Raw genomic sequence first — 24,447 nt, forward strand, 5'->3', positions numbered from 1 at the left:
TTGTATTTGAATTAATGGTTGCTAAGATGTTCACTGTATGTTTTAAAAAGGTTAACTTGAGTTCATAGAATAAACACTGTTTTGCTTCTAAAAATACTTTTCAATTTCTGCTGTACCACACCTGTAGAGTGGGCCATGTGCTCCCCATACCACAATCTATTGAAAGTTGTGGGTGAGGTGAATTCCATGATACACTTTGGGGTTCTCTAAACCCTGGCCCATAACAGTACACGTCAATCAAGTTCTTCCACCCCCAGCCTTCTCTACTCTAAGGAGGACAACCACAGTCTATCCCGTCTCCCATCATAGCTGAAACGCTCTAGCCCATGCAACACCCTGGTGAATCTCTTCTGCACCCTCACCAGTGCAATCACATCCTCCCTATAGTGTAGCAGCCAGAACTGCAAAGTACTCCAGCTGTGGCCTAACCTGCGTTTTATACAGCTCCATCATTTTCTTTCCTAAAAAATAAATTTAGAGTACCCAATTATTATTTTTTTCTAATTAAGGGGTAATTTAGCATGGCCAATCCACGTAACCTGCACATCTTTGGGTTGTGGGGGTGAAACCCGTGCAGACATGGAGGGAATGTGCAAACTCCACACAGTGACCTAGAGCCGGGATTCGAACCCGAGTCCTCAGCGCCGCAGTCCCAGTGCTAACCACTGCGCCACATGCCGCCTTTGTACAGCTCCATCATAACCTCCCTGCTCTTGGCTAAGAAAGGCAAGAATCTCATATGCCCTATTTACCTGTCCTGCTGAAATGGATCAATGGACATGGACCCCAAGACCCCTCTGATCCTCTACTTCCTGGGGTCCTACCATTCATTGTGTATTCACTTGACTTGTTAGTCCTCCCAAAATGCATCACTCCACAATTTCCAGGGTTAAATTTCATTTGCCACTATTCTGCCCATCTAACCAGTCTATCTATATTGTCCTCATTGAAGACTTTCCTCTTCGCTATTTACCACACCCCCAATTTTTGTGTCATCTGCGAACTTACTGATATCTTATCCTTAATAATACCTTGTTGGGGATCATCAAACTCTCCCGGTTGAAGTCGGTCCAAAGATGGGCTGGAATTAAATAGTTCCGGACATGGAAGGAGTGCCAAAGAGCCTGCAAATCTCTACACTGTGTTATTTCCTGAAATAAACCTTGCTGTCTGTGCTGAAATGAAAATTGCTTATTGTCACACGTCGGCTTCAAATGAAGTTACTGTGAAAAGCCCCTAGTCGCCACATTCCGGCGCCTGTTCGGGGAGGCTGGTACGGGAATTGAGCCGTGCTACTGGTCTGCGTGGCCTGCCTTGGCCTGCTTTAAAAGCCAGCTCTTTAGCCCTGTGCTAAACTAACCCCAAATTAATCCATCTCAGTAACAACTGTTGAAATGTTTGCTCCACACCCACAGGGTTTCATCTGTTTAAAGCCACAAACAGAAAGGTCCAGTTTTCTCCTGGAGTTTGAGACAAATCAGCTTCCAAAATGATGCAGAGTTTCAGCCAATGAGGGAGATCCGGGCTCAGCCCAGCCCCTCATTCACTCCGATTGGTTGGAGGTCCAGCTGCTCCCACTGGGTCCTCCAGTCCCGCCCCTCTTCCTATTGGTCCGGAGTTGCCGTCAATCCCAGGCATTGTGATGTGGAGCATGCGCAGTGTGGCTCATGTCCAGGCGCAGAGATTTGTTTGTCCCATCTTCAGGCGGGAAGAAGGCAAATCAGCGGCGGCAGCGTTCGGGGCAATGGGTGGGAGGGGAGGTTTCACACACACCCAGTGAAGGCCTCAGCACCCCAAACAAGAAGCTGCCAGGTACCGCGTTTGCACCGACCCCGCGCTATCTTGGGCGATATTTCTCGGTGAAAGGCCCCGGTAAACGGCCATCTTTATGGTGCGGTGCGCATGCGTGATGAGCCCTGCTATTTTACCGCGCATGCGTAGCAGTCCTTGTCACCGATGCGCGTGCGCGGTTAATCCTGTTAGTCGTGCGCACGCGCGGTCATCATTGTCCCTGTCAACAGGAGAGAATGTCGGGAACAAAGGAGCAGGAATTGGCCATTCAGCCCATCGAGCCTGTTCCACCATTCAGTGTGATCATAGCTGATTGGCCGCTTCAACGCTTTTCCCCCAACATTATCCCCTTTGCATCACTGGTATTTAGAAATCTCTACTTTAAATATACCCAATGACTGAGCTTCCAGTCTCTGGGATGGAGAAGTCCAAAAAGTCACAACCCTCTGAGTAAAAATAAATTCTCCTCGTCTCTGTTCCACGAGCTTCCCCCTTATTTCCAAATTGTCTCCCTGATTCCAGATTCCCCAACCGAATGCAAATATCTTGCTCGCATCTGTCCTTTTAAGTATTTTGCAGGTTTCAATTTGATCACCTTTCATTCTTCAAAACTTGAGAGAATACAGGGCCAGATTTCCCAATCTCTCTTCATAGGACCCCCGTTGCATTCAATGTTGGACAATAATCTTCCTCCGGTAAAAATGCGCACAGTACTCCTGGTGGGGTCTAACCAAGGTACTGTACAATTGAAGCAAGATTTCACTGCCCCTGTTGTTCACAGACCCTCTTGTGAAAGAGGCCAACATACCATTGGTCTTCCTAATTGCCTGCTTGCACCTACCTATATTTTAGCCTTCAGCCTTCTCACCTTTCCCGCTTATTTTGTCACTCTCTGCACTGTAAATTCTATGATAATCTCTCTCTCCCTTAGAGCTGTGTGTAGATCCAGACTGGGTGGCAGGTTCCCTTCCCTGAAGAACATAGTGAACCAGTTGAGTTTTTGTAACTTCCAGCAACTTTCATGGTCACTTTATCCCAATGGTGGCCCCACAACTGGATAGATTCATTCAGCTCAATTTCACAACCTGCCTTTGTGTTTTTGTGGGTTCACTCTCACATACTTTTTTCTGTTCAAATTAACTTTTCAGGATATTAGAAGGGAAGGATTTGCATTCGTAAACTCAAACCAAACATCCCATCCAGATCTGGCAAAGAGTCGGCAATTTATCGTAACCTAACTATCATCGGATTTTGAACATGAACAGAGAAAACACCGTTCGCAATGCGGAGAAACCATACGCGTGTCCTGAGTGTGGACGAGGCTTCAGTCGACCATCTGGCCTGTCGAAACACAAGTGCGGTCACAACAGAGAGAAACCGTGGAAATGTGGGGACTGTGGGAAGGGATTCGATTACCCATCTGAACTGGAAATTCATCAGCGCACTCACACCGGGGAGAGGCCGTTCACCTGCCCTCAGTGTGGGAAGGGGTTTACTAAATCATCTACCCTGCTGACACACCAACGCACCCACACCGGGGAGAGGCCGTTCACCTGCTCTGACTGTGGGAAGGGATTCACTCAGTCAACCAACCTGCGGACGCACCAGCGAGTTCACACCAGGGAAAGGCCGTTCACCTGCTCCGAGTGTGGGAAGGGATTCATTTTTTCAGCCAACCTGATGACACACCAGCAAGTTCACACCGATGAGAGACCTTTTAGATGCCCAGACTGCGGGAAGTGCTATAAAAGTTCTGTGGAGCTGATACGCCATCGACGTGTTCACACCGAGGAGCGACAGTTCCAGTGCTCTTGCTGCGGGACTGGGTTCAGGCGGTCATCTGAACTCACTGCCCACCAGCGCACTCACGCCGGGGAGAGGGCGTTCACCTTCTCCGAGCAGGGGGCGGAATTCGGTCAGTCATCCAGCCTGCCGCTGGGGCACCAGCGGGTTCACACCGGGGAGAGGCCGTTCACCTGCTCCGAGTGTGGGGAGGGTTTCACCCAGTCGTACACCCTACTGAGACACCAGCGCATTCACACGGGGGAGAAGCCGTTCACCTGCCCCGAGTGTGGGAAGGGATTCACTCAGTCGTCCACCCTGCTGAGTCACCAGCGGGTTCATACCGGGGAGAGACCCTTCCGCTGCCCCGAGTGTGGGAAGCGATTCACTCAGTCATCCACCCTGTTCAGACACCAGAGACGTCACACGAGGGAGAGCTTGTTCATCTGCTCCGAGTGTGGAATGGGATTCGCTCAGTTATCCAACCTGCTGATGCACAGCCATGACCAGAATAAACAACAGTGATTGAATTTTGCTGTTAATCGCACCCAGGTCTGAAGAACCAGCCTTGTTCATCAGGGGGTGTTTCTGCTGATGTTCGTTAATTCCAACCCAGTTTATAAGGGATAATGGGCGGGATTCTCCGGCCCAAATGGGCCGAGCGGCCGTAAGAAAAATACCAAGTCCCGCAGGCGCCATTCTGACCTGCTCTGAGCCGACGGGAACTCGGTGTTGAAGGGTCGGGTGGCAGCCTGCGGGGGTGGGGGGGCCCTCCGATGTGGCCCGGCCCGCGATCGGGACCCACCGATTGGCGGGCCGGCCTCTCTCGCTGGGGGCCTCCTTTCCTACGCACGAGACCCTGTAGCCCTGCGCCAAGTTGCGTCGGGGCCGGCGCGTTGAAGGACGCCACTGCGCATGCGCGGGTCCCGCGGCGCACAGTTCGCGCCGGGATCAGCAGCTGGAGCGGCGTGAACCACTCCAGTGCCGGGCTGGCCCCCTTGAGGGGCCAGAATTAGTCCTGGCAGCAGCCCATTCACGTCGTCGTGAAACGCGACTGCGTTTACCACGGCGTGGATACTCCGCCCCGGGATTAGAGAATCCCGCCCTATATAATATTCCTCATAAAATCCAAATTAACTTTGTGTCAAACACAAGAGTTGAATATTTTAATTGTCCCTGACACAAATTAGTTCCTTTTGAAAGGCACTTCCTCTCTCTTGTCTCCTCCACCCTCAGCTTCAGCAACAAGTATGAGGAGTTCGCGGACCACCATTGTTGCTCAGATTGAGACACCCACAGTGCTGTTCAGTGAGGAGTTCCAGGATTTTCACCCACTGACAGTGAAGGATATATTCCCGCGTCAGGACGTTGGGTGGCTTGAAGGGGAACATCGAGTCGGTGGGGTTCACTGGACCAAAACTGCCCCTTTTTGGTCCAAGTTCTGAACTTGCATCTTTCTCTACTTTCTCAGTGCTTATCTTGTGCATGAGTCACACCATATGCTCCTTTACCCCATCTTCACTAAACTGCTGACCATCCAACGTTTCCATGTTAGCTGATATTCTCAACAGTTCTTTCTCTCACGTGCTCTCTCCCCCTCTAACCCCCTCTCTCCTCTTTCTCTCCCCATCTCGCTTCCCCTCTCTCTCCGCTTTCCCCTCTCTCGCGCACTCTGACTCCTTCCCTCCCTCTCCTCCCCTCTCTTCATTCTCTCTCCCCTTCGAACATAGAACATACAGTGCAGAAGGAGGCCATTCGGCCCATCGAGTCTGCACCGACCCACTTAAGCTGTCAATTGCACCCTATCCCCGTAACCCAATAACCCCTCCTAACCTTTTTGGTCACTAAGGGCAATTTAGCATGGCCAATCCACCTAACCTGCACGTCTTTGGACTGTGGGAGGAAACCGGAGCACCCGGAGGAAACCCACGCAGACGCGGGAAGAACGCGCAGACTCCGCACAGACAATGACCCAAGCCGGGAATCGTACCTGGGACCCTGGCGCTGTGAAGCCACAGTGCTATCCACTTGTGCTACCGTGCTGCCTTCTCACACTCCCTCTCCCCTTCTCGCACTCCATCTCCCCTTCTCGTGCTCCCTCTCCCCTTCTCGTGCTCCCTCTCCCCTTCTTGCATGCTCTCTCTCCCCCTTGCGTGCTCTCCCCCTCTTGCGTGCTCTCCCCCTCTTGCGTGCTATCTACCTCTCTCATGCTCTCTCCCTCTCTCTGTGCTCTCTCTCCCTCTCGTGTACTCTCTCACATGCTCTCTTGCGGGCTCTCTTTCCCTTCACGCTCTCTCTCGCCACCCCTCTCATTCTCTCTCCCTCTCTTGTTCTCTCTTCCCCCTCTCGCTCCCTCTTCCCCCTCTCGCCCCCTCTTCCCCTGCTTACTCTCTCTTCCCCGCTCGCTCTTTCTTCCTTCCGCTCGCTCTCTCTTTCCCACTCTTTAAAAAAAAAAAATTTTTAGAGTACCCAATTTATTTTTTCCAATTAAGAGGGAATTTTGCGTGGCCAATCCATCTAATAATAATAATTGCTTATTGTCACAAGTAGGCTTCAATGAAGTTATTGTGAAAAACCCCTAGTCGCCATATTCCGGCACCTATTCGGGGAGGCCGGTACGGGAATTGAACCCGTGCTGCTGGCCTTGTTCTGCATTATAAGCCAGCTGTTTAGCCCACTATGCTAAACCAGCCCCTCATCTAGCCAGCACATCTTTGGGTTGTGGGGCGAAATACACTCACGCACGGGGAGAATGTGCTAACTCCACATGGACAGTGACCCAGAGTCGGGATCGAACCTGGGACCTTGGCGCCGTGAGTCAGCAGTGCTAACCACTGCGCCACCCTGCTGCCCTCTCTTTCCCCCTCTTGCTCTCTCTTCCCCCTCACTCTCTCTTTCTCCTTCTTGCTCTCTCTCTCCCTCCCTCTCTTCCCCTCTCTCCCCCTCCCGCTCTCTTTTCCCCTCTCTATCCCTCCCTTCCGCTCTCAAAAGGCATGATGAGATGCAACTTTTCCAGTAACGAGATTAGCAGGCTTCGAGTCAGAATCAGGTGTAACTCGCCCTTTTGGTAGAAACAGCTTACTTCGTCGACTGAGAGATCATTGGAGGTATACACATGCTAATTTCAGAGTCAAGGAACTTGAGAGGGGCAGACAGCCAAAAATACCAGAATGAATAATCAAAAGAGAAATTGTATAATTGCTATCTCCCTCAGATGTAGAAAGGCCAGTTTACATCTAACAGCCCGAGAGGCCAGTCAACAACTTACAGCCAGGAGGCTAGGCCTGCATCTAAATGTTAGAGCCAAGGCTTTGCAGAAAGCTTCATAAAGGCAATTTAAATATTTTCAGTGGACCAAAAAAGAAGTTTCCCAGACTTGATAATTGTGTTGTGTGGTAACTATAAAGTGGATTTGACTTCTAGATTTATTTAATATGGATGTTGTTTGGGGAAGTCTTACGGAGTTCAGGGAATGTAGATATATTTTGGAACAAGGGGTACATTCCACATAAACTGCGTATGTGTTTAGTGATACATAAACTTAATTGTCTTTGAGTGTTGCAGTCCTGTTGATGTGTATTTGACTTTTCTTTAATTTAATAAATAGTCTTTAATAATTGTTACTTGATGACTGGGCTGGTTATTCTCACTGGGGTTCCAACGAGAGCCCTACTTTATTCCAAAAACCAAACTACACCTCCCGAAGCGGTGTTTCAAGCTGGGTCTTCGCACAGCATGGTTCATGAACGAAAATCGTCCCTTTATTTTAAATTAAATGTCTTAATATGAAAGGCATTCCATTTCTCAACCCTTTTCTTATTAGTTCTATCTTATTAGAACAAAGACAAGGATAGCACAGGAACAGGCCCTTCGGCCCTCCAAACCTGTGCCGAACATACTGCCCGTCTAAACTAAAATCTTCTACACTTCTGGTGTCCGTATCCCTCTATTCCCATCCTATTCATGTATTTGTCAAGATGCCCCTTAAACGTCACTATCGTCCCTGCTTCCACCACCTCCAGCAGCGAGTTCCAGGCACCCACTACCCTCTGTGTAAAAAACGTGCCTCGTACATCTCCTTTAAACCTTGCCCCTCGAACCTTAAACCTATGCCCCCTAGTAATTGACCCCTCTACCCCGGGAAAAAGCCTCTGACTATCCACTCTGTCTATGCCCCTCATAATTTTGTAGACCACTATCAGGTCGTCCCTCAACCTCAATCGCTCCAGTGAGAACAAACCAAGTTTATTCAACCGCTCCTCGTAGCTAATGCCCTCCATACCAGCCAACATCCTGGTAAATCTCTTCTGCACCCTCTCTAAAGCCTCCACATCCTTCTGGTAGTGTGGCGACCAGAATTGAACACTATACTCCAAGTGTGGCCTAACTAAGGTTCTATACAGCTGCAACATGACTTGCCAATTCTCATACTCAATGCCCCGGCCAATGAAGGCAAGCATGCCGTATGCCTTCTTGACTACCTCCTCCACCTGCGTTGCCCCTTTCAGTGACCTGTAGACCTGTACACCTAGATCTCTCTGACTTTCAATACTCTTGAGGGTTCTACCATTCACTGTATATTTCCTACCTGCATTAGACCTTCCAAAATGCATTACCTCACATTTGTCCGGATTAAACTCCATCTGCCACCTCCGCCCAAGTCTCCAAACAATCTAAATCCTGCTGTATCCTCTGACAGTCCTCATTGCTATCCGCAATTCCACCAACCTTTGTGTCGTCCGCAAACTTACTAATCAGACCAGTTACATTTTCCTCCAAATTATTTATATATCCTACAAACAGCAAAGGTCCCAGCATTGATCCCTGTGGAACACCACTGGTCACAGCCCTCCAATTAGAAAAGCACGATTAAACATGACAAATTCAAGAGCATGCATTCACACAGACGATGCCCCAGAAAATTTACAACCACTGTTCCAAAAGTCTATTTTATACTCGCGATAAAGTGGCCATCATGACATTTTCCCTCCCGGCCGCATGAAAGATTTAAAAATTAAATTGTTGCAAAAGCAAATGCCATCGGAATAACCTGATTCCGATCCTGAAATTTCTCCAGAAATTTAAAAAAGTTGTGGTCTGTATATATGATTGTCTGCTGAGTTGTTGGAAACATGGATTTTAAAATGTTGTAACGCCAGTCCCAGGCTTAATGTCTCAATGGTCGTCTACTTCTGCTGGCAATGATTTAATTTCCTTGAGAAATATCCCACCGGCTTCTCAAGGCCAAGTTCGTCTTCTTGCACTAACACGGCTTTTGGTCTACAAAATTATGAGGGGCATAGACAGAGTGGATAGTCAGAGACTTTTTGCAGGGTAGAGGGGTCCCTCGCATCCACCTCCAATTTAAACTGCTTCTCATAATTGGGTGCTGCTAACACTGGGTTTGTGGTGAACACGGATTTTAAACGGTTGATTGCCGTTCGACAGTCCGCTGTCCAGCTAAAGTGCTTGCTCTCCTTCCAGTGCTCTGTGATCTCTTACCACACTGCTACAGTTTGGAATAAACGTACGACAGAATTCGCTCACGCCCAGAAATCTTAAAATCTCTTTTCTGGTGGTGGGTTCCGGGAAGTCCCAATAGCCTGTATTTCTGCATCTCGTGGCGCCGTTTGACCATGTCCCACTATGTGTCCCAGATATGAAATTTGGTTCTTAGCAAATGTGCTGTTTTCCAGATTCATCACGAGATTGGCTTCTTCTAAGCAATCAAACAGTTCCTTTATGTGAGGTAGATGCTCTTCCCAACTCTGGCTGAACACCACAAAGTCATCAATGTATCAATGGGCAGCACGGTAGCACAAGGGGATAGCACTGTGGCTTCACAGCGCCAGGGTCCCAGGTTCGAGTCCCCACTGGGTCACTGTCTGTGTGGAGTCTGCACGTTCTCCCCGTGTCGGCGTGGGTTTCCTCCGGGTGCTCCGGTTTCCTCCCACAGTCCAAAGTTGTACAGGTTAGGTGGATTGGCCATGATAAATTGCCCTTGGTGACCAAAAAAGGTTAGGAGGGGTTATTGGGTTACGGGGATGGGGTGGAAGTGAGGGCTTAAGGGGGTCGGTGCAGACTCGATGGGCCGAATGGCCACCTTCTGCACTGTTTGTTCTATATGGCACAGTGACTGAATCCTCGAATCACTCTTCGCAAGCCTCTGTCTTCTATATTGTATCCATTTTGCCAGCTCACCTCTGATCCCGTGTGACTTCACCTTCTGTACCAGTCTGCCACGAGAGACCTTGCCAAAGGCCTCACTGAAGTTCATGTCGACAACATCCACTGCCCTACCTTCATACCTTCATCAATCATCTTCGTCACTTCCCGAAAAACTCAATCTAGTGAGACACGACCTCCCCTTCACAAAACCATGTTGCCTCTCGCTAATTCGTCCATGATCAATAACCTCAGAAACGAGATTGGAGACAATTGAAGGCTTTAATATGCTAGATGTTTCCCCCAGCAGCGCAGGTACAGAAGAAAGCTGCTGGGGCGGCACGGGCTCTTATACCCCGCCTTGCAGGGCGGAGCTAACATATAGGCTTACCCAATGGGAACAATTACATTCTCCACCAATGGTATTCCGGCATTACTAGGTACCGTAATCCTCCTAACACAGACTACCACATTCACCCCCTGTTAAAAAAGAGTCTGGCGGGGGTGGTGGCTTCATATTACAACATGGTAAAAGCGGTAGAGGTTACAGTTAAGAAGGTACCGTAATGCCTCCGTACAGCGTTTTACCTCATTACATCTTAACTATTTACAACAGTAATGTACATTTCAAAATGAAGCAATTAGTCGATCTGGGGCCCTTGTCGTCCTCTGCGATCATCGTAGCTTTGGTGGTGATGCCGGTGGAGGTTCGGGCGTCGGAGACTCCGGGAGCGTGGTTTCGGCTTCTGTGGCAGCTTCATCACCCCTAGACGTGGCCGGTGGAAGGGCCGCCTGACCTGGGAAGGGGGCAGCTGTGGGATGCGCCGGTGGGCAGGGCCTAGACGGGGCCGGTGGAAGAACCGATCCACCTGGGAAGGGGGCGGCTGTGGGGTGCGCCGGTGGGAGGGAGGGTGGGACTGGTGACGGGGGGGGGGGGTGTGTGGGGATCCAGTGGGCGCCAGGTCCTGTAGGGAGACCACGTAGGCGTACTGAGGGTTAGCGCGGAGGAGAAGGACCCTCTCGACCAACGGGTCCGATTTGTGCGCCCGCACGTGTTTTCGGAGCAGGGCGGGCCGGGAGCTGCCAGCCAGGTCGGGAGCGAGGTCCCAGAGGAGGACTTCCTGGGGAAGACAAGGAGACGTTTGTGAGGTGTTTGGTTGGTCTTGGTGCAGAGCAGTGACCGGATGGAGTGGAGGGCATCCGGGAGGACTTCCTGCCAGCGGGAGACTGGGAGATTCCTGGACCACAGGGCCAGTAGGACGGTCTTCCAGACTGTTCCGTTCTCCCTCTCTACCTGTCCATTTTCCCGGGGATTGTAACTGGTCGTCCTGCTCGAGGCAATGTCCTTGCTGAGCAGGAATTGACGCAGTTCGTCGCTCATAAAGGAGGACCCCCTATCACTGTGTATGTAGGCGGGGAAACTGAACAGCGTAGATACTATGGATGGCTTTTATGACGGTGGTTGCGGTTATGTCGGGGCAGGGGATGGCGAATGGGAACCGGGAGTACTCGTCAATCACGTTCAGGAAGTACGTGTTGCAGTCGGTGGAGGGGAGGGGGCCTTTGAAATCCATACTGAGGCATTCAAAGGGACGGGAAGCCTTTATCAGATGCACTTTCTCTGGCCTGTAGAAGTGCGGCTTGCACTCCGCGCAGATGTGGCAATTCCTGGTGGCTGTCCTGACCTCAACGGAGTAGGGCTGGTTGCGGGTCTTGATGAAGTGGAAAAATCGAGTGAGCCCCGGGTGGCAGAGGTCCTCGTGGAGGGCTCGGAGGCGGTCCACTTGTGCGTTGGCACATGTGCCGCGGGATAGGGCATCAGGAGGCTCGTTTAGCTTCCCGGGACAATACAAGATCTCATAGTTGTAGGTGGAGAGTTCGATTCTCCACCGTAAGATCTTGTCGTTTTTTATCTTGCCCCGCGTGCATTATCAAACATGAAAGCAACCGACCGTTGGTCAGTGAGGAGAGTGAATCTCCTGCCGGCCAGGTAATGCCTCCAATGTCGCACAGCATCTACTATGACCTGGGCCTCCTTTTCGACTGAGGAACGGCGGATTTCGGAGGCGTGGACGGTGCGTGAGAAGAAGGCCGCAGGTCTGCCCGCTTGGTTGAGGGTGGCCGCCAGAGCTATGTCGGACGCGTCGCTGTCAACCTGGAAGGGGAGGGACTCGTCGATGACGTGCATCGTGTCCTTTGCAATGTTTGCTTTGATGCGGCTGAAGACCTGGCAGGCCTCTATCGACAGGGGAAAAGCTGTGGATTGGATCAGTGGACGGGCCTTGCCTGCATAGTTGGGGACCCACGGCATAGTAGGAAAAAAAACCTAGGCAGCGCTTCAGGGAGCAGTGCGGGAGGGGGAACTCCATAAGGGGGCGCATGCGTTCAGGGTCTGGGCCTATCACTCGATTGCACACTACGTAGCCGAGGATGGCTAGACGGTTGGTGCTAAACACGCATTTATCCTTGTTATACGTGAGGTTAAGGATTTTTGCGGTTTGGAGGAATCTTCGGAGGTTGGTGTCGTGGTCCTGCTGGTCGTGGCCGCAGATGGTGACATTATCGAGGTATGGGAAGGGCCCGTAAACCGTACCGGTCAACCATTCGGCCCATCTCTCGTTGGAAGACCGAGACCCCGTTAGTGACACCGAAGGGAACCTTTAAGAAGTGGTAGAGCCGCCCATCTTCTTCGAAGGCAGTGTATTTGTGGTCACCAGTGCGGATGGGGAGCTGGTGGTGGGCGGACTTAAGATCCACCGTGGAGAAGACCTTGTAATGAGCGATCCTGTTTACCAGGTCGGATATGTGGGGGAGAGGGTACGTGTCGAGCTGCGTAAATCTGTTGATGGTCTGACTGTAGTCGATGATCATCCTATGCTTCTCCCCGGTCTTTACAACCACTACATGAGCTCTCCAGGGGCTGTTGCTAGCCTCAATTACACCTTCCTTCAGTAACTGTTGGACCTCTGACCTAATAAAGATCCGGTCCTGGGCACTATACCGTCTGCTCCTGGTGGCGACAGGTTAGCAATCTGGGGTGAGGTTCGCAAACAGGGAAGGCGGATCGACCTTGAGGGTTGCGAGGCTGCAGACAGTGGAGGGGGGGGGGGGCGGGGTATAGGGCCGCCAAATTTGAAAGTTAGACTTTGGAGGTTGCACTGAAAATCCAACCCTAGGAGTGTGGCTGCGCAGAGGTGGGGAAGGACGTAGAGTCGGTAGTTTTTGAACTCCCTTCCTGGGACTGTGAGGTTAGCTACACAAAACCCCTTGATCTCTACTGAGTGAGATCGGAGGCCAGGGAGATTTTTTTGATTGACGGGGAGAGAACAGCATCTTACCGTGTCAGGCTGTATGAAGCTCTCCGTGCTCCCAGAGTCGATTAGGCAGACGTTTCATGCCCATTGATAAGCACCGCCGTCGTAGCAGTCGATAGTGTTCGGGGACGAGACTGGTCCAGGGTCACCGAGGCTACTCGTGGCAGCAGTTGAATGTTTTCTTCGGGCGGTGTGTGGTCAGCCGAGCTGGGGTCCTGGGAAACCATCCAAGATGGCGGCGCCCATTGGTCGCACATGGCTGAGGGTGCAAAAAATGGTGGCGCCCATCCATCGCATGTGGCGTCCGCGGGACCAGATGGCGGCGCCCGGAGGCCGCACGTGGCCCTGGAGGAGGAAGATGGCAGCGCCCACTGGCCGCACGGGGACCGTGGAGAGGGTTGTGGTGGCGGTCCGTATTCGCCGCCAGAGACCGCAGCGACTGCCCGGGCCTGGCATACCACCACGAAGTGCCCCTTTTTACCGCATCCCTTGCAGGTGGATGAACAGGCCAGACAGCGCTGCCGGGGGTGCTTGGCTTGCCTGCAAAAATAGCAACGGGGCCCCTCCCGGGGTTGCCAGGCCGTCTCGCAGCACAAACTTGTGGGGGATGGAAGATGCCTCGGGGTCGGCCGCGGGGGCATGTCGGGAGGCCACATCCAGGGAGCCGGCAAGGGCCCATGCCTCTTTGAGGCCTTGTGTCTCTTTCTCCAGCAATCGCTGGCGGATTTGGGAGGACAGCATACCTGCAACGAAAGCGTCCCGGATCAAAAGTTCTGTGTGGTCGCTCACCAAAACTTACGGGCAGCTACAGTTTCTCCCCAACACCAGGAGCGCACGGTAGAATTCTTCCAGTGATTCCCCAGGGATTTGTCGCCTCGTCGCTAGCAGATGTCGGGCGTAGACCTGGTTTACAGGGCGAATATAATGCCCTTTCAGCAGCTCCATTGCTGCATCAAAATCGTCCGCGTCCTCGATGAGGGTGTAGATTTCTGGGTTCACCCTCGAGTGCAGGACTTGTAGTTTCTGTTCTCCCGTGGGTGTGTTTTCGGCCGTTCCGAGATATCCGTTGAAATACGCCAGCCAGTGCTTGGAGGTTGCTGCTGAGTTTGCCGCGTGGGGGCTGAGTTGCAGACACTCCGGCTTGATTCGGAGCTCCATTCTTTTAAATCTAGCGTATTAAATTGATGCATGATCAATAACTTCAGAAACGAGATTGGAGACAATTGAAGACTTTAATATGCTAGATGTTTCCCACAGCAGCGCAGGTACAGAAGAAAGCTGCTGGGGTGGCACGGGCTCTTATACCCCGCCTTGCAGGGCGGAGCTAACATACAAGCTTAACCAATGGGAACAAGTACATTCTCCACCAATGGTATTCCGGCATTACTAGGTACCGTAATCCTCCTAACACAGACTACCATAGTCCACTTGCTTCCAAATGGGAGTAAATCCTGTCTCGACGAATCCTCTCCAATAATTTCCCTACCACTGACGTAAGGCTCACCGGCCTGGATTATCCTTGCTACCCTTCTTAAACAAAGGAACAACATTGGCTATTCTCCAATCCTCTGGGACCTCCCCTGTAGCCAGTGAGGAGACAAAGGTTTCTCTCAAGGCCCCAACAATTTCCTCCTTTGCCTCCTTCAGTATTCTGGGGTAGATCCCATCAGGCCCTGGGGACTTATCTACCTTAATGTTTTTCAAGACGTCCAACAACTCCTCCTTTTTGATCTCAATGTGACCCAGGCTATCTACACACCCTTCCCCAGACTCATCATCCACCAAGTCCTTCTCTTTGGTGAATACTGATGCAAAATACTCATTCAGTACCTCACCCATTTCCTCTGGCTCCATGCATAGATTCCCACCCCTGTCCTTGAGTGGGACAACCCTCTCCCTGGCTGCCCTCTTGCTCTTATACTGTCTATTTCTAATATGCATTGGGATTTTCCTTAACCCTGTTTGCCAATGACTTTCGTGACCCCTTTTTGCCCTCCTGAATCCTTGCTTAAGTTCCTTCCTACTTTCCTTATATTCCTCATGGGCTTCGTCTGATCCCTGCCTTCTAGCCCTTACAAAATGCTTCCTTTTGCTTTTGCACGAAGCTCACAATATCCCTTGTTATCCAAGGTTACTGAAACTTGCCATACTTATCCTTCTTCCTCACAGGAACATGCCGGCCCTGAATTCCTATCAACTGACATTTGAAAGTCTCCCACATGCCAGATGCTGATCTACCCTCAAACATCCGCCCCCAATCTAGATTCTTCAATTCCTGCCTAAAATTGTTATAATTAGCCTTCCCCCAATTTTTATTATTAATAATAATAATCTTTATTGTCACAAGTAGGTTTACATTAACACTGCAATGAAGTTGCTGTGAAAAGCCCCCAGTCGCCACATTCCAGAGCCTGTCCGGGTCACAGAGGGAGAATTCAGAATGTCCAATTCAGCCAACAGCACGTCTTTCGGGACTTGTGGGAGGAAACCGGAGCCCCCGGAGGAAACCCACGCAGACACGGGGAGAACGTGCAGACTCCGCACAGACAGTGACCCAAGCCGGGATTCGAACCTGGGACCCTGGCGCTGTGAAGCAACAGTGCTAACCACTGTGCTACCGTGTTGCCAGGTAGCACCTTCACCCGAGGACTCTCTTATATTTATTCACAGTACCTGAAAACTCACTGAATTATAGTCACTGTTCCCGAAATACTCCCCTACTGAAACTTCGACCACATGGCCGGGCTCATTCCCCAACACCAGGTCCAGTATTCCCCAGTTGGACTATCTACATATTGTTTCAAGAAGCCCTCCTGGATGCTCCTTGCAAACTCTGCCCCATCCAAGCCCCAGTGAGTCCCAGTCAATATAGGGGAAGTTAAAATCACCCATCACAACAACCCTGTTGCTTTTACACCTTTCCAAAATCTGCCTACATATCTGCTCCTCTATCTCCCGCTGGCTGTTGGGAGGCCTATAGTAAACCCCCAACATTGTGACTGCACCCTTCCTATTCCTGAGCTCTACCCATATTGCCTTGCTGCTTGAGCTCTCCAAGGTGTCCTCCCACAGTACAGCTGTGATATTCTTCTTAACCTAGTTCAATTTCCCTACCCCTTTTACATCCCCCACAATCCTGCCTGAAATATCAAAATCCTGTATCGTTTAGCTGTCAATCCTGCCCTTCCCTCAACCGAATCTCTGTAATGGCAACAACATCATAGTTCCAAGTACTAATCCAAGCTCTAAGTTCATCTGCCTTACCTGTTACACTTCTCGCTTTGAAACAAATGCACTTCAGACCATCAGTCTCACTGTGTTCAGCAACATCTCCGTGCCTGCTCTTCCTCTGAATCTTACTGGTCCTATTCTCTCGGTCCCTCTCAGTTATTTCACCTTCTGAACTATTGCTCCGGTTCCCATCCCCTGCCACACTAGTTTAAACCCACCCGTGTGACACTGGCAAACCTATCGGCCAGGATATTTATGTCCTTCCAGTTTAGATGCAACCCGTCCTTCTTATACAGGTCCCACAGATACATAAAGGACAAAAGAATGACTCGGGAGAGGGTAGGGCCTCTTAAGGAATAAGAGGGTCATCTATGTGCAGATCCACAAGGGATGGGAGAGGTCCTAAATTAATATTTCTCATCAGTATTTACTGTTGAGAAAGGTACGAATGTTAGGGAAATAAAAAGTGATGTCTTGAGGAGTGTACATATTACAGAGAAGGAGGTGCTGAAGGTATTAATGCACATCAAGATAGACAAATCCCCAGGACCTGATGAAATGTATCCCAAGATGTGGGAGGCTAAGGAGGAAATTGCCGGTCACCTAACAGATATTTAAATAATCGACAGCCACAGGAGAGGTGCAAGGGCTGTAGGGATAAGCCCGGGAACTACCTCTTCTTACTTCTGTAGTGGGTAAGTTGTTCGAAGAAATTCTGAGGGACAGGATCTATAGGTATTTAGACAGGCAAGGGCTAATTTGGGAAAGTCAGCATGGCTTTGTAAGGGGAAAGTCATGTCTCACCAATTTGATTGAGTTTTTTGAAGGGGTAACCGAGAAGGTAGATGAGGGCAGTGTGGTCAACATTGTCTACATGGACTTTAGCAAGGCCTTTGACAAGGTACCGCATGGTAGGTTGTTGCAAAAGGTTAAATCTCACGGAATCCAGGGTGAGGTAACCAATTGGATACAAAATTGGCTTGGTGACCGAAGCCAAAGGGTGTTTGTGGAGGGTTGTTTTTCAAACTGGAGGCCTGTGACCAGCGCTGTGCCTCAGGGATCGGTGCTGGGCCCACTGTTATTTGTGATATATATGAATGATTTGGATGAGAATGTAGGAGGCATGGTTAGTAAGTTTGCAGATGACACCAAGATTGGTGGCATAGTGGATAGTGAAGGTTATATAAGATTGCAACAGGATCGTGACCAATTGGGCCAGTGGGATGATGAATGGCAGATGGAGTTTAATTTGGATAAATGTGCGGTGATGCATTTTGGTAAATCAAATCAGGGCAGGACCTACTCAGTCAATGGTAGGGAGTTGGGGACAGTTACAGAACAAAGAGATCTGGGAATACAGGTTCATAGTTCCTTCAAGGTGGAGTCGCAGGTGGACAGGGTGGTGAAGAAGGCATTCAGCACGCTAGGTTTTATTGGTTAGAATATTGAATACAGGAGTCGGGACGTCTTGTTGAAGTTGTACAAGACATTGGTGAGACCACACATGGAATACTGTGTTCAGTTCTGGTCACCCAATTTTTGGAAGGATATTGTCAATTAGAAAGAGTGCAGAAGAGATTTACGAGGATGCTACCAGGACCTTATGGTCTGAGTTATAAGGCTCAATAGGCTGGGACTTTTTTCCCTGGAGCGTAGGAGACTTAGGGGGTGATAGAGGTCTATAAATTAATGAGGAAGATCGATAAGGGATCAAACCCGGGTCAACGTCTTTTCCCAAAGGTGGAGGAGTCTAGAACTAGAGGGCATAGGTTTAAGGTGAGAGGGGAGAGATACAAAAGAAACCAGAGGGGAAATGTCTTCACAGAGAGGGTGGTGAGCATCTGGAACAAGCTGCCAGAGGCACTGTAGAGACGGGTACAATTTTGTCCTTTAAAAAGCGGTTAGACAGTTACATGGGCAGGGTGGGTATAGAGGATATGGACCAAATGCTGGCAAGTGGGACTAACTTAGTGATAGAAACTGGGCGGCATGGACAAGCTGGGCTGAAGGGCCTGTTTTCATGCTTTTATTTTAATGTTTCGATCTTTTAAGAACAGGAACAATGAGAGCTACCCAATGTGAAAACTAAATGGGCCTCAATGATTCCTAGCCTTTGCAGTTTTTACTCCTACTCCTCCTCCACTTTGCTTTTCATGGCGTAGGGCACTGTCCTGAGTGTGAAAAAACAAAGAGTACCTTGAAGATCTACAAATAATTTAACTGCAGTGCCCCGCACTGTTTCCAGTTTGTCTTTGAAAACCACAGGATATTTCTGAACGACATCCTAATAATATTAACCTTTTATTGTCACAAGTTTGAAGTTACTGTGAAAAGCCCCTAGTCGCCACATTCCGGCGCCTGTTCGGGGAGGCTGGTACGGGAATTGAACCCGCGCTGCTGGCCTTGTTCTGCATCACAAACCAGCTGTTCAGCCCATTGAACTAAACCATCCTCTGTCACCTTTGTCAAACTACGGGTCACAACCCACGGGTGGGTCATAGGCGGGTGTCGGGATGGTCGCGGAGCCATCACTCACAGCATTCCTGATCGTGGGAGAAGTGCCCGGGCACGTTAGCTCAGTGGTTAGCACTGCTCCCTCACGCCGCCGAGGACTCGGGTTTGAACCCGGCCCCAGGGTCACTGTCCATGTGGAGTTTGCACATTCTCTCCGTTTCATGTGTGGGTCCCACCCCCACAACCCAAAGATGTGCTGGGTAGGTGGATTGGCCACGCGAAATTGCCCCTTAATTGAAAACAAAATTATTGGGTACTCTGAATTTTTAAAAAATTGGGAGAAGGGCCTAACAGCTCCGACCGGCTTTTAAGAATGGAGGCAGCGACCTGTTTTAAGTTGAGAAGGGCAGTCGCGACCGGCTTTTAAATGCAAACGTTAGTCTTGAGGAGATTTTCAATAATATTAGCAAAGTTGAAATCTCCTCCCAAAGTAACCCTATTCCTCTCACGCCTCTCTGTAATTTGCCTACATAACTGCTCATCTTTGGACTGTGGGAGGAAACCGGAGAACCCGGAGGAAACCCACGCACACACGGGGAGAACGTGCAGACTCCACACAGCCAGTGACCCAAGCCGGGAATCGAACCTGGGACCCTGGAGCTGTGAAGCCACGGTGCTAGCCACTGTGCTGCCCCTGACATTCTGAATTCTCCCTCTGTGACCCGGACAGGCTCCGGAATGTGGCGACTGGGGGCTTTTCACAGTAACTTCATTGCAGCGTTAATGTCAGCCTACTTGTGACACAAACAAAGATCATTATGATTATTCTCCTTCTATATTTGATTAAACCATTCAGCCAACTATACATCTTTGTTTGATAAATTTAGAGTTCCCAATTATTTTTCCCAATGAAGCACTGCGCCACCGTGCCGTCCTCCCAGCTGGACTCTATGCCCCCCTCCCCCCCTCCCTCCCTCCCCCCCTCCCTCCCAAATTAGTTTAAAATCTCCCCTCGCTGTTTAAACGCTGCTCTGAAAATTTCAAACATCCGCAACTTCATAGCATATGGGCACTTAGAAAATGAAGAATCTCTGGGTCAAAAATAGACACTGAAAGAAATGTCCTCTTGCAAGTTTTAAAGTTGCTCCTTTTTTGGAACTTTTTCATATGAAACTACAGAACTAATGTGAATGTTTGAATTGGTAAGAATGGGGAACTGAACCGCATTGACTCAAACACAGAGGAACACACGCAGACATTTACACCGAGAGCGACAGAAGCCAAAAGCACTTGAGCAAGAGTTTTGGATGACCTCACATTTCTGCGTGCGGTGGGAGGTGATCTGAGGGACTGGTCAGGAATGTATTGGAATCGTCGAGTGTAAAGGTAACACTGGCATGGGGGGGATGAAGGTTACAGCAGCAGGTAAGCTAAGGTACCATAGAGTTGCTACAGTGCAGAAGGAGGCCATTCGGCCTATCAAATCCGCTCCGACCCTCTGAAAGAACACCTATCCAGGCCCACTTGCACATCCAATCGCCGTAACCCCATCTAACCTGCACATCTTTTGGACACTAAGGGGGGCAATTTATCACGGCCAATCCACCTAACCTTTGGACTGTTGGAGGAAACCGGAGCACCCGGAGGAAACCCACGCAGACTCACAGGGAGAATGTGCAAACTCGGCACAGACGGTCACCCAAGGCCGGAATCGAACCTGGGTCCCTGGCGCCATGAGGCAGCAGTGCTGACCACTGTGCCACCCCCGTGGAATGGAGACAGGAGGCATTGCCGAGATTCCAATGTCTTGGAGTCAAATCGGACACCGAGAGTGTGGCTCACCATCAGACAGCACCCGGGGAGATGGGTGGTCTCGGTAGTATGGGAACGGAATTTGTAATGGTGACTGAGGACAATGGGCCGATATGTTCTGCCCCCGTGGCACGTTCCATGGTGGCAGAGTTGGCCTGCCATTGGTTGGCAGCAGGATATCCCGGTCCCGCCAATGGCAAAGGGGGTTTCCCTCCGTGCGCCCTCTCTCCATCGGCGATGGGACCTGAAGACCCACCAGCGGGAATGGCTGGAAAATCCCGCCCTATGGTTTTGGTCTTCCCAATTTTTAATTTCTGCTCATCCAGCACTGGATGTGGGAGAGGCCGAGGATAGATCCTTGGAGGACACCAAGCACAATGACGTTGGAGAGGAAAGGGAGGGTGGAGTTGGGGAGGTAGATTGTGGGAATAGGGAGGGCAAGGTTTGTTTTCTCAGGGTGATGGTACGGCAGGGTGGTTAACAGGAGAGAAAGGGGAAAAGGATGAGCGTTCCGGCCTCGGACAATGGGGAACTTTAGAGTCGGTTTAGTCCAGTGGGCTAGTGGACGGGAGGGAAGCACAGGAGGACAGCACGGTAGCACAGTGGTTAGCACTGTTGCTTCACAGCGGCAGGGTCCCAGGTTCGATCCCCAGCTTGGGTCACTGTCTGTGCGGAGTCTGCACGTTCTCCCCGTGTCTGCGTGGGTTTCCTCCGGGTGCTCCGGTTTCCACCCACAAGTCCCGAAAGACGTGCTTGTTAGGTGAATTGGACATTCTGAATTCTCCCTCTGTGGCACGAACAGGCGCCGGAGTGTGGCGACTAGGGGCTTTTCACAATAACTTCATTGCAATGTTAATGTAAACCTACTTGTGACAATAAAGATTATTTAAATAATTATTATTAAGCAGCAGAGGCAGTTGATCAGATTGTCTCAATCTCAGTGACAAAGAAGTTCCCAGCGCTCCTGGAGGTGCGGGCGGAGGAGGCAGGGGAGAGAGAAAGCACTTCCATGAACTAACTTACGTTAGACATATTACAAATATTCGACGCAGTGCATTTGGTACAAAGTTGATTTATTTGACTTTTATCTGAAATGTTAGGCCCTATAGCCGGGCTGAAGTTGATTAACATCGGCAGAAATAAGACACCAATGAATGTAGTTCAGTCCTGAATATCAATTAACAGCAAACTCCCATCACTGTACTCATTCATGAACTCGCTGGTGTCTCAGCCGGCTGGATGACCGAGTGAATCCCTTCCCACACTCGGGACAGGTGAACAGTCTCTCCCCAGTGTGAATTCGCTGGTGTGTCTGCAGGTGGGAAGACTGAGCGAATCCCTTCCCACAATGGGAGCAGGTGAACGGTCTCTCTCCGGTGTGAACTCGCTGGTGTATATTGAGTTGAGCCGATCGCCTGAACCCAGTCCCGCAGTGAGAGCACCTGAACGGTCTCTCGTCAGTGTGAACACGCTGATGGCGCATCAGGTTTGTCGAACTCTTATAGCACTTCCCACAATCTGGGCATTTAAAAGGTCTCTTGTCAATGTGAACTCGTTGGTGTCTTAATAGGTTGGATGAATCATTGAATCCCTTCCCACACTCGGAGCAGGTGAGAGGTCTCTCCCCAGTGTGGATTCTCTGATGTCTCATTAGGTCGGATGACTGAGTGAATCCCTTCCCACACTCGGAGCAGGTAAACGGCCTCTCCCCAGTGTGAATGCGCTGGTGTGCCAGCAGGTGGGACGACCGAGAGAATCTATTCCCACACACGGAGCAGGTGAACGGCCTCTCCCCACTGTGAACTCGCTGGTGCGTCAGTAGGTCGCTTGACTGAGTGAATCGCTTCCCACATGCGGAGCAGGTGAATGGCCTCTCCCCAGTGTGACTGCGCAGATGAATTTCCAGCTCCGATGGGTAACTGAATCCCTTCCCACAGTCCTCACATTTCCACGGTTTCTCCTGAGGGTGAACAGTGCTGTTTGCTTCCATGTTCAAAGGCTGATGATATTGAGGTCCTGATGAATCAAGTGACTCTTGTCAGATCCTGATGTGATGCTTGGTTTCCAGTTCCGCCGACTGCAAACCCTCCCCTTCTAACAGCTCGTGAATCCGATTTAAAACAGGAAAAAGAGGGTGAGAGAGAACCCACAAAAACACAAAGGCAAGTCTTGAAATTGAGCTGAATGAATGTGAGGGGCGGCATGAGGAAAGATTGAACATGAAAGGTGCTAGATTGTTGTAAAAACCCAACTGGTTCACTATGTCCTTCAGTGTTGTTGGAACTGCACTCATCCAGGCAAGTGGAGAGTATTCCATCACACTCCTGACTTGTGCCTTGTAGATGGTGGACAGGCTATGGGGGTCAGGAGGTGAGTTGCCCACCATAGGATTCCTGGCCTTTGACCTGCCCTGGTTGCCACAGTATTTTTTATTGATACATTTAGAGTGCCCAATTATTTTTCTTTTCAAGTAAGGGCAATTTAGCGTGGCCAATCCATCTAACCTGCACATCTTTGGGTTGTTGGGTGAAACCCACGCAGACACGGGGAGAACGTGCAAACTCCACACGGACAGAGACCCAGGGCCGGGATTCGAACCCAGGTCCTCAGCGCCGTAGGCAGCAGTGCTAACCATTGCACCACGTGCTGCCCCTGGTAGCCACAGTATTAATAGTCCAGTTCAGTTTCTGATCAATAGTAACCCCCAGGATGTTGATTGTGGGGAATTCAGCGATGGTAATGCCATTGAATGTCATGGGGCAGTGGTTAGATCCTCTCTTTAGGAGATGGTCATTTCCAAGCACTTGTGTGGCGCGAATGTAATTTGCCACTTGTCAGCCCAAGCCTGGATATTGTCCAGGTCTTGTTGCATTTGGACATGGACTGCGTCATTATCTGAGGTGTCACGAATGGTGCTGAACATTGTGCAGTCATCCTCAAACATCCCCACGTCTGACCTTATGATGGAAGGAAGGTCATTGACGAAGCAGCTGAAGATGGTTGGGCCTCGGACACTACCCTGAGGAACTCAGCCTGTGGCCTTGCCAGCTGAAGAAACAATTTTACTGTTTTGAATTTTAAAATCTCCAGCTGGAGGCTGCAGCTGGAAAGATATCAGAGGCTCTGGAGTCAGAGAAAAATCTCCCAGTTGAGGAAATCTCCGGGGAGCGGGAGTGATGTCACTGCGCAGTTGTGGGTGTGTAATGACATCACAGACAGGAAGACAGAACATCTGGATCTGTGCAAACCAGTGATCGCCACACTTTAGGAGGATGTGACGGTCCTCGAGACGGTGCAGAGGAGATTTACCAGAATGGTTCCAGGAATGAGGGATTATAGTTGCAATATTAGGTTTGAAAAACTGGGGTAGTCAGGAGGTTTGATTGTGGTGTCCAAGATTATGATAGGTTTAGTTAAGGTAGATAAAGAAAAGCTGTTCACATTAGCTGAACGTGTGAGGATTTGGGCAAGATCTACAGGGGGGGATAAATGAGGTAGAACTGTTTTACACAAGATCTGGCACTCAACGCTTACACTCAAATGCCATTAGTGTCCAGCTCCTGGAGAATTATGCAACGTTATCGGTTCTTGATGTGAGATTTGGCTTGGGTTTCCTGCCTGCAAATCCTCTTCTAATATCCTGTAAAAGTTCAGACGTCATCACTATCAGTCCATAGAATCCCAATAGTGCAGAAGGAGACCATTTGGCCCATCAAGTTTGTATCAACCCTCCGAAAAAGCATTCGACCTGGGGCCACTCCTCCGCCCTAGTCCAAAGACGTGCAGGTTAGGTGGATTGGCCATGATAAATTGCCCTTAGTGACCAAAAAGGTTAGGAGGGGTTATTGGGTTACGGGGATAGGGTGGAAGTGAGGGCTTAAGTGGGTACCGGTGCAGA

General features: G+C 50.2%; 3 protein-coding genes across 3 annotated transcripts in view; 1 reads left to right on the plus strand and 2 right to left on the minus strand.

Moving 5' to 3' along the window:
- The window catches only part of LOC140417920 (uncharacterized), a 365,440-nt gene that overhangs the window by 109,194 nt on the left and 231,799 nt on the right, over window positions 1-24,447 (minus strand). The window lies entirely within an intron of this gene.
- On the plus strand, window positions 1,563-7,196 carry LOC140419798 (uncharacterized). The gene is made up of 2 exons (XM_072503804.1): window positions 1,563-1,812; window positions 2,940-7,196. The coding sequence occupies exon 2, from the start codon at window positions 3,049-3,051 to the stop codon at window positions 4,096-4,098; it is 1,050 nt and encodes a 349-aa protein (XP_072359905.1). The 5' UTR covers window positions 1,563-1,812; window positions 2,940-3,048; the 3' UTR covers window positions 4,099-7,196.
- The window catches only part of LOC140419808 (uncharacterized), a 55,432-nt gene continuing 52,590 nt past the window's right edge, over window positions 21,606-24,447 (minus strand). Inside the window, exon 3 of the mRNA XM_072503825.1 lies at window positions 21,606-22,510. Coding sequence (XP_072359926.1) covers window positions 21,754-22,510 — 757 coding nt within the window. The 3' untranslated portion in view covers window positions 21,606-21,753. The remainder of the gene's footprint in view (window positions 22,511-24,447) is intronic.

Source organism: Scyliorhinus torazame, chromosome 5, assembly GCF_047496885.1.
Source record: "Scyliorhinus torazame isolate Kashiwa2021f chromosome 5, sScyTor2.1, whole genome shotgun sequence".
Taxonomy (NCBI): domain Eukaryota; kingdom Metazoa; phylum Chordata; class Chondrichthyes; order Carcharhiniformes; family Scyliorhinidae; genus Scyliorhinus; species Scyliorhinus torazame.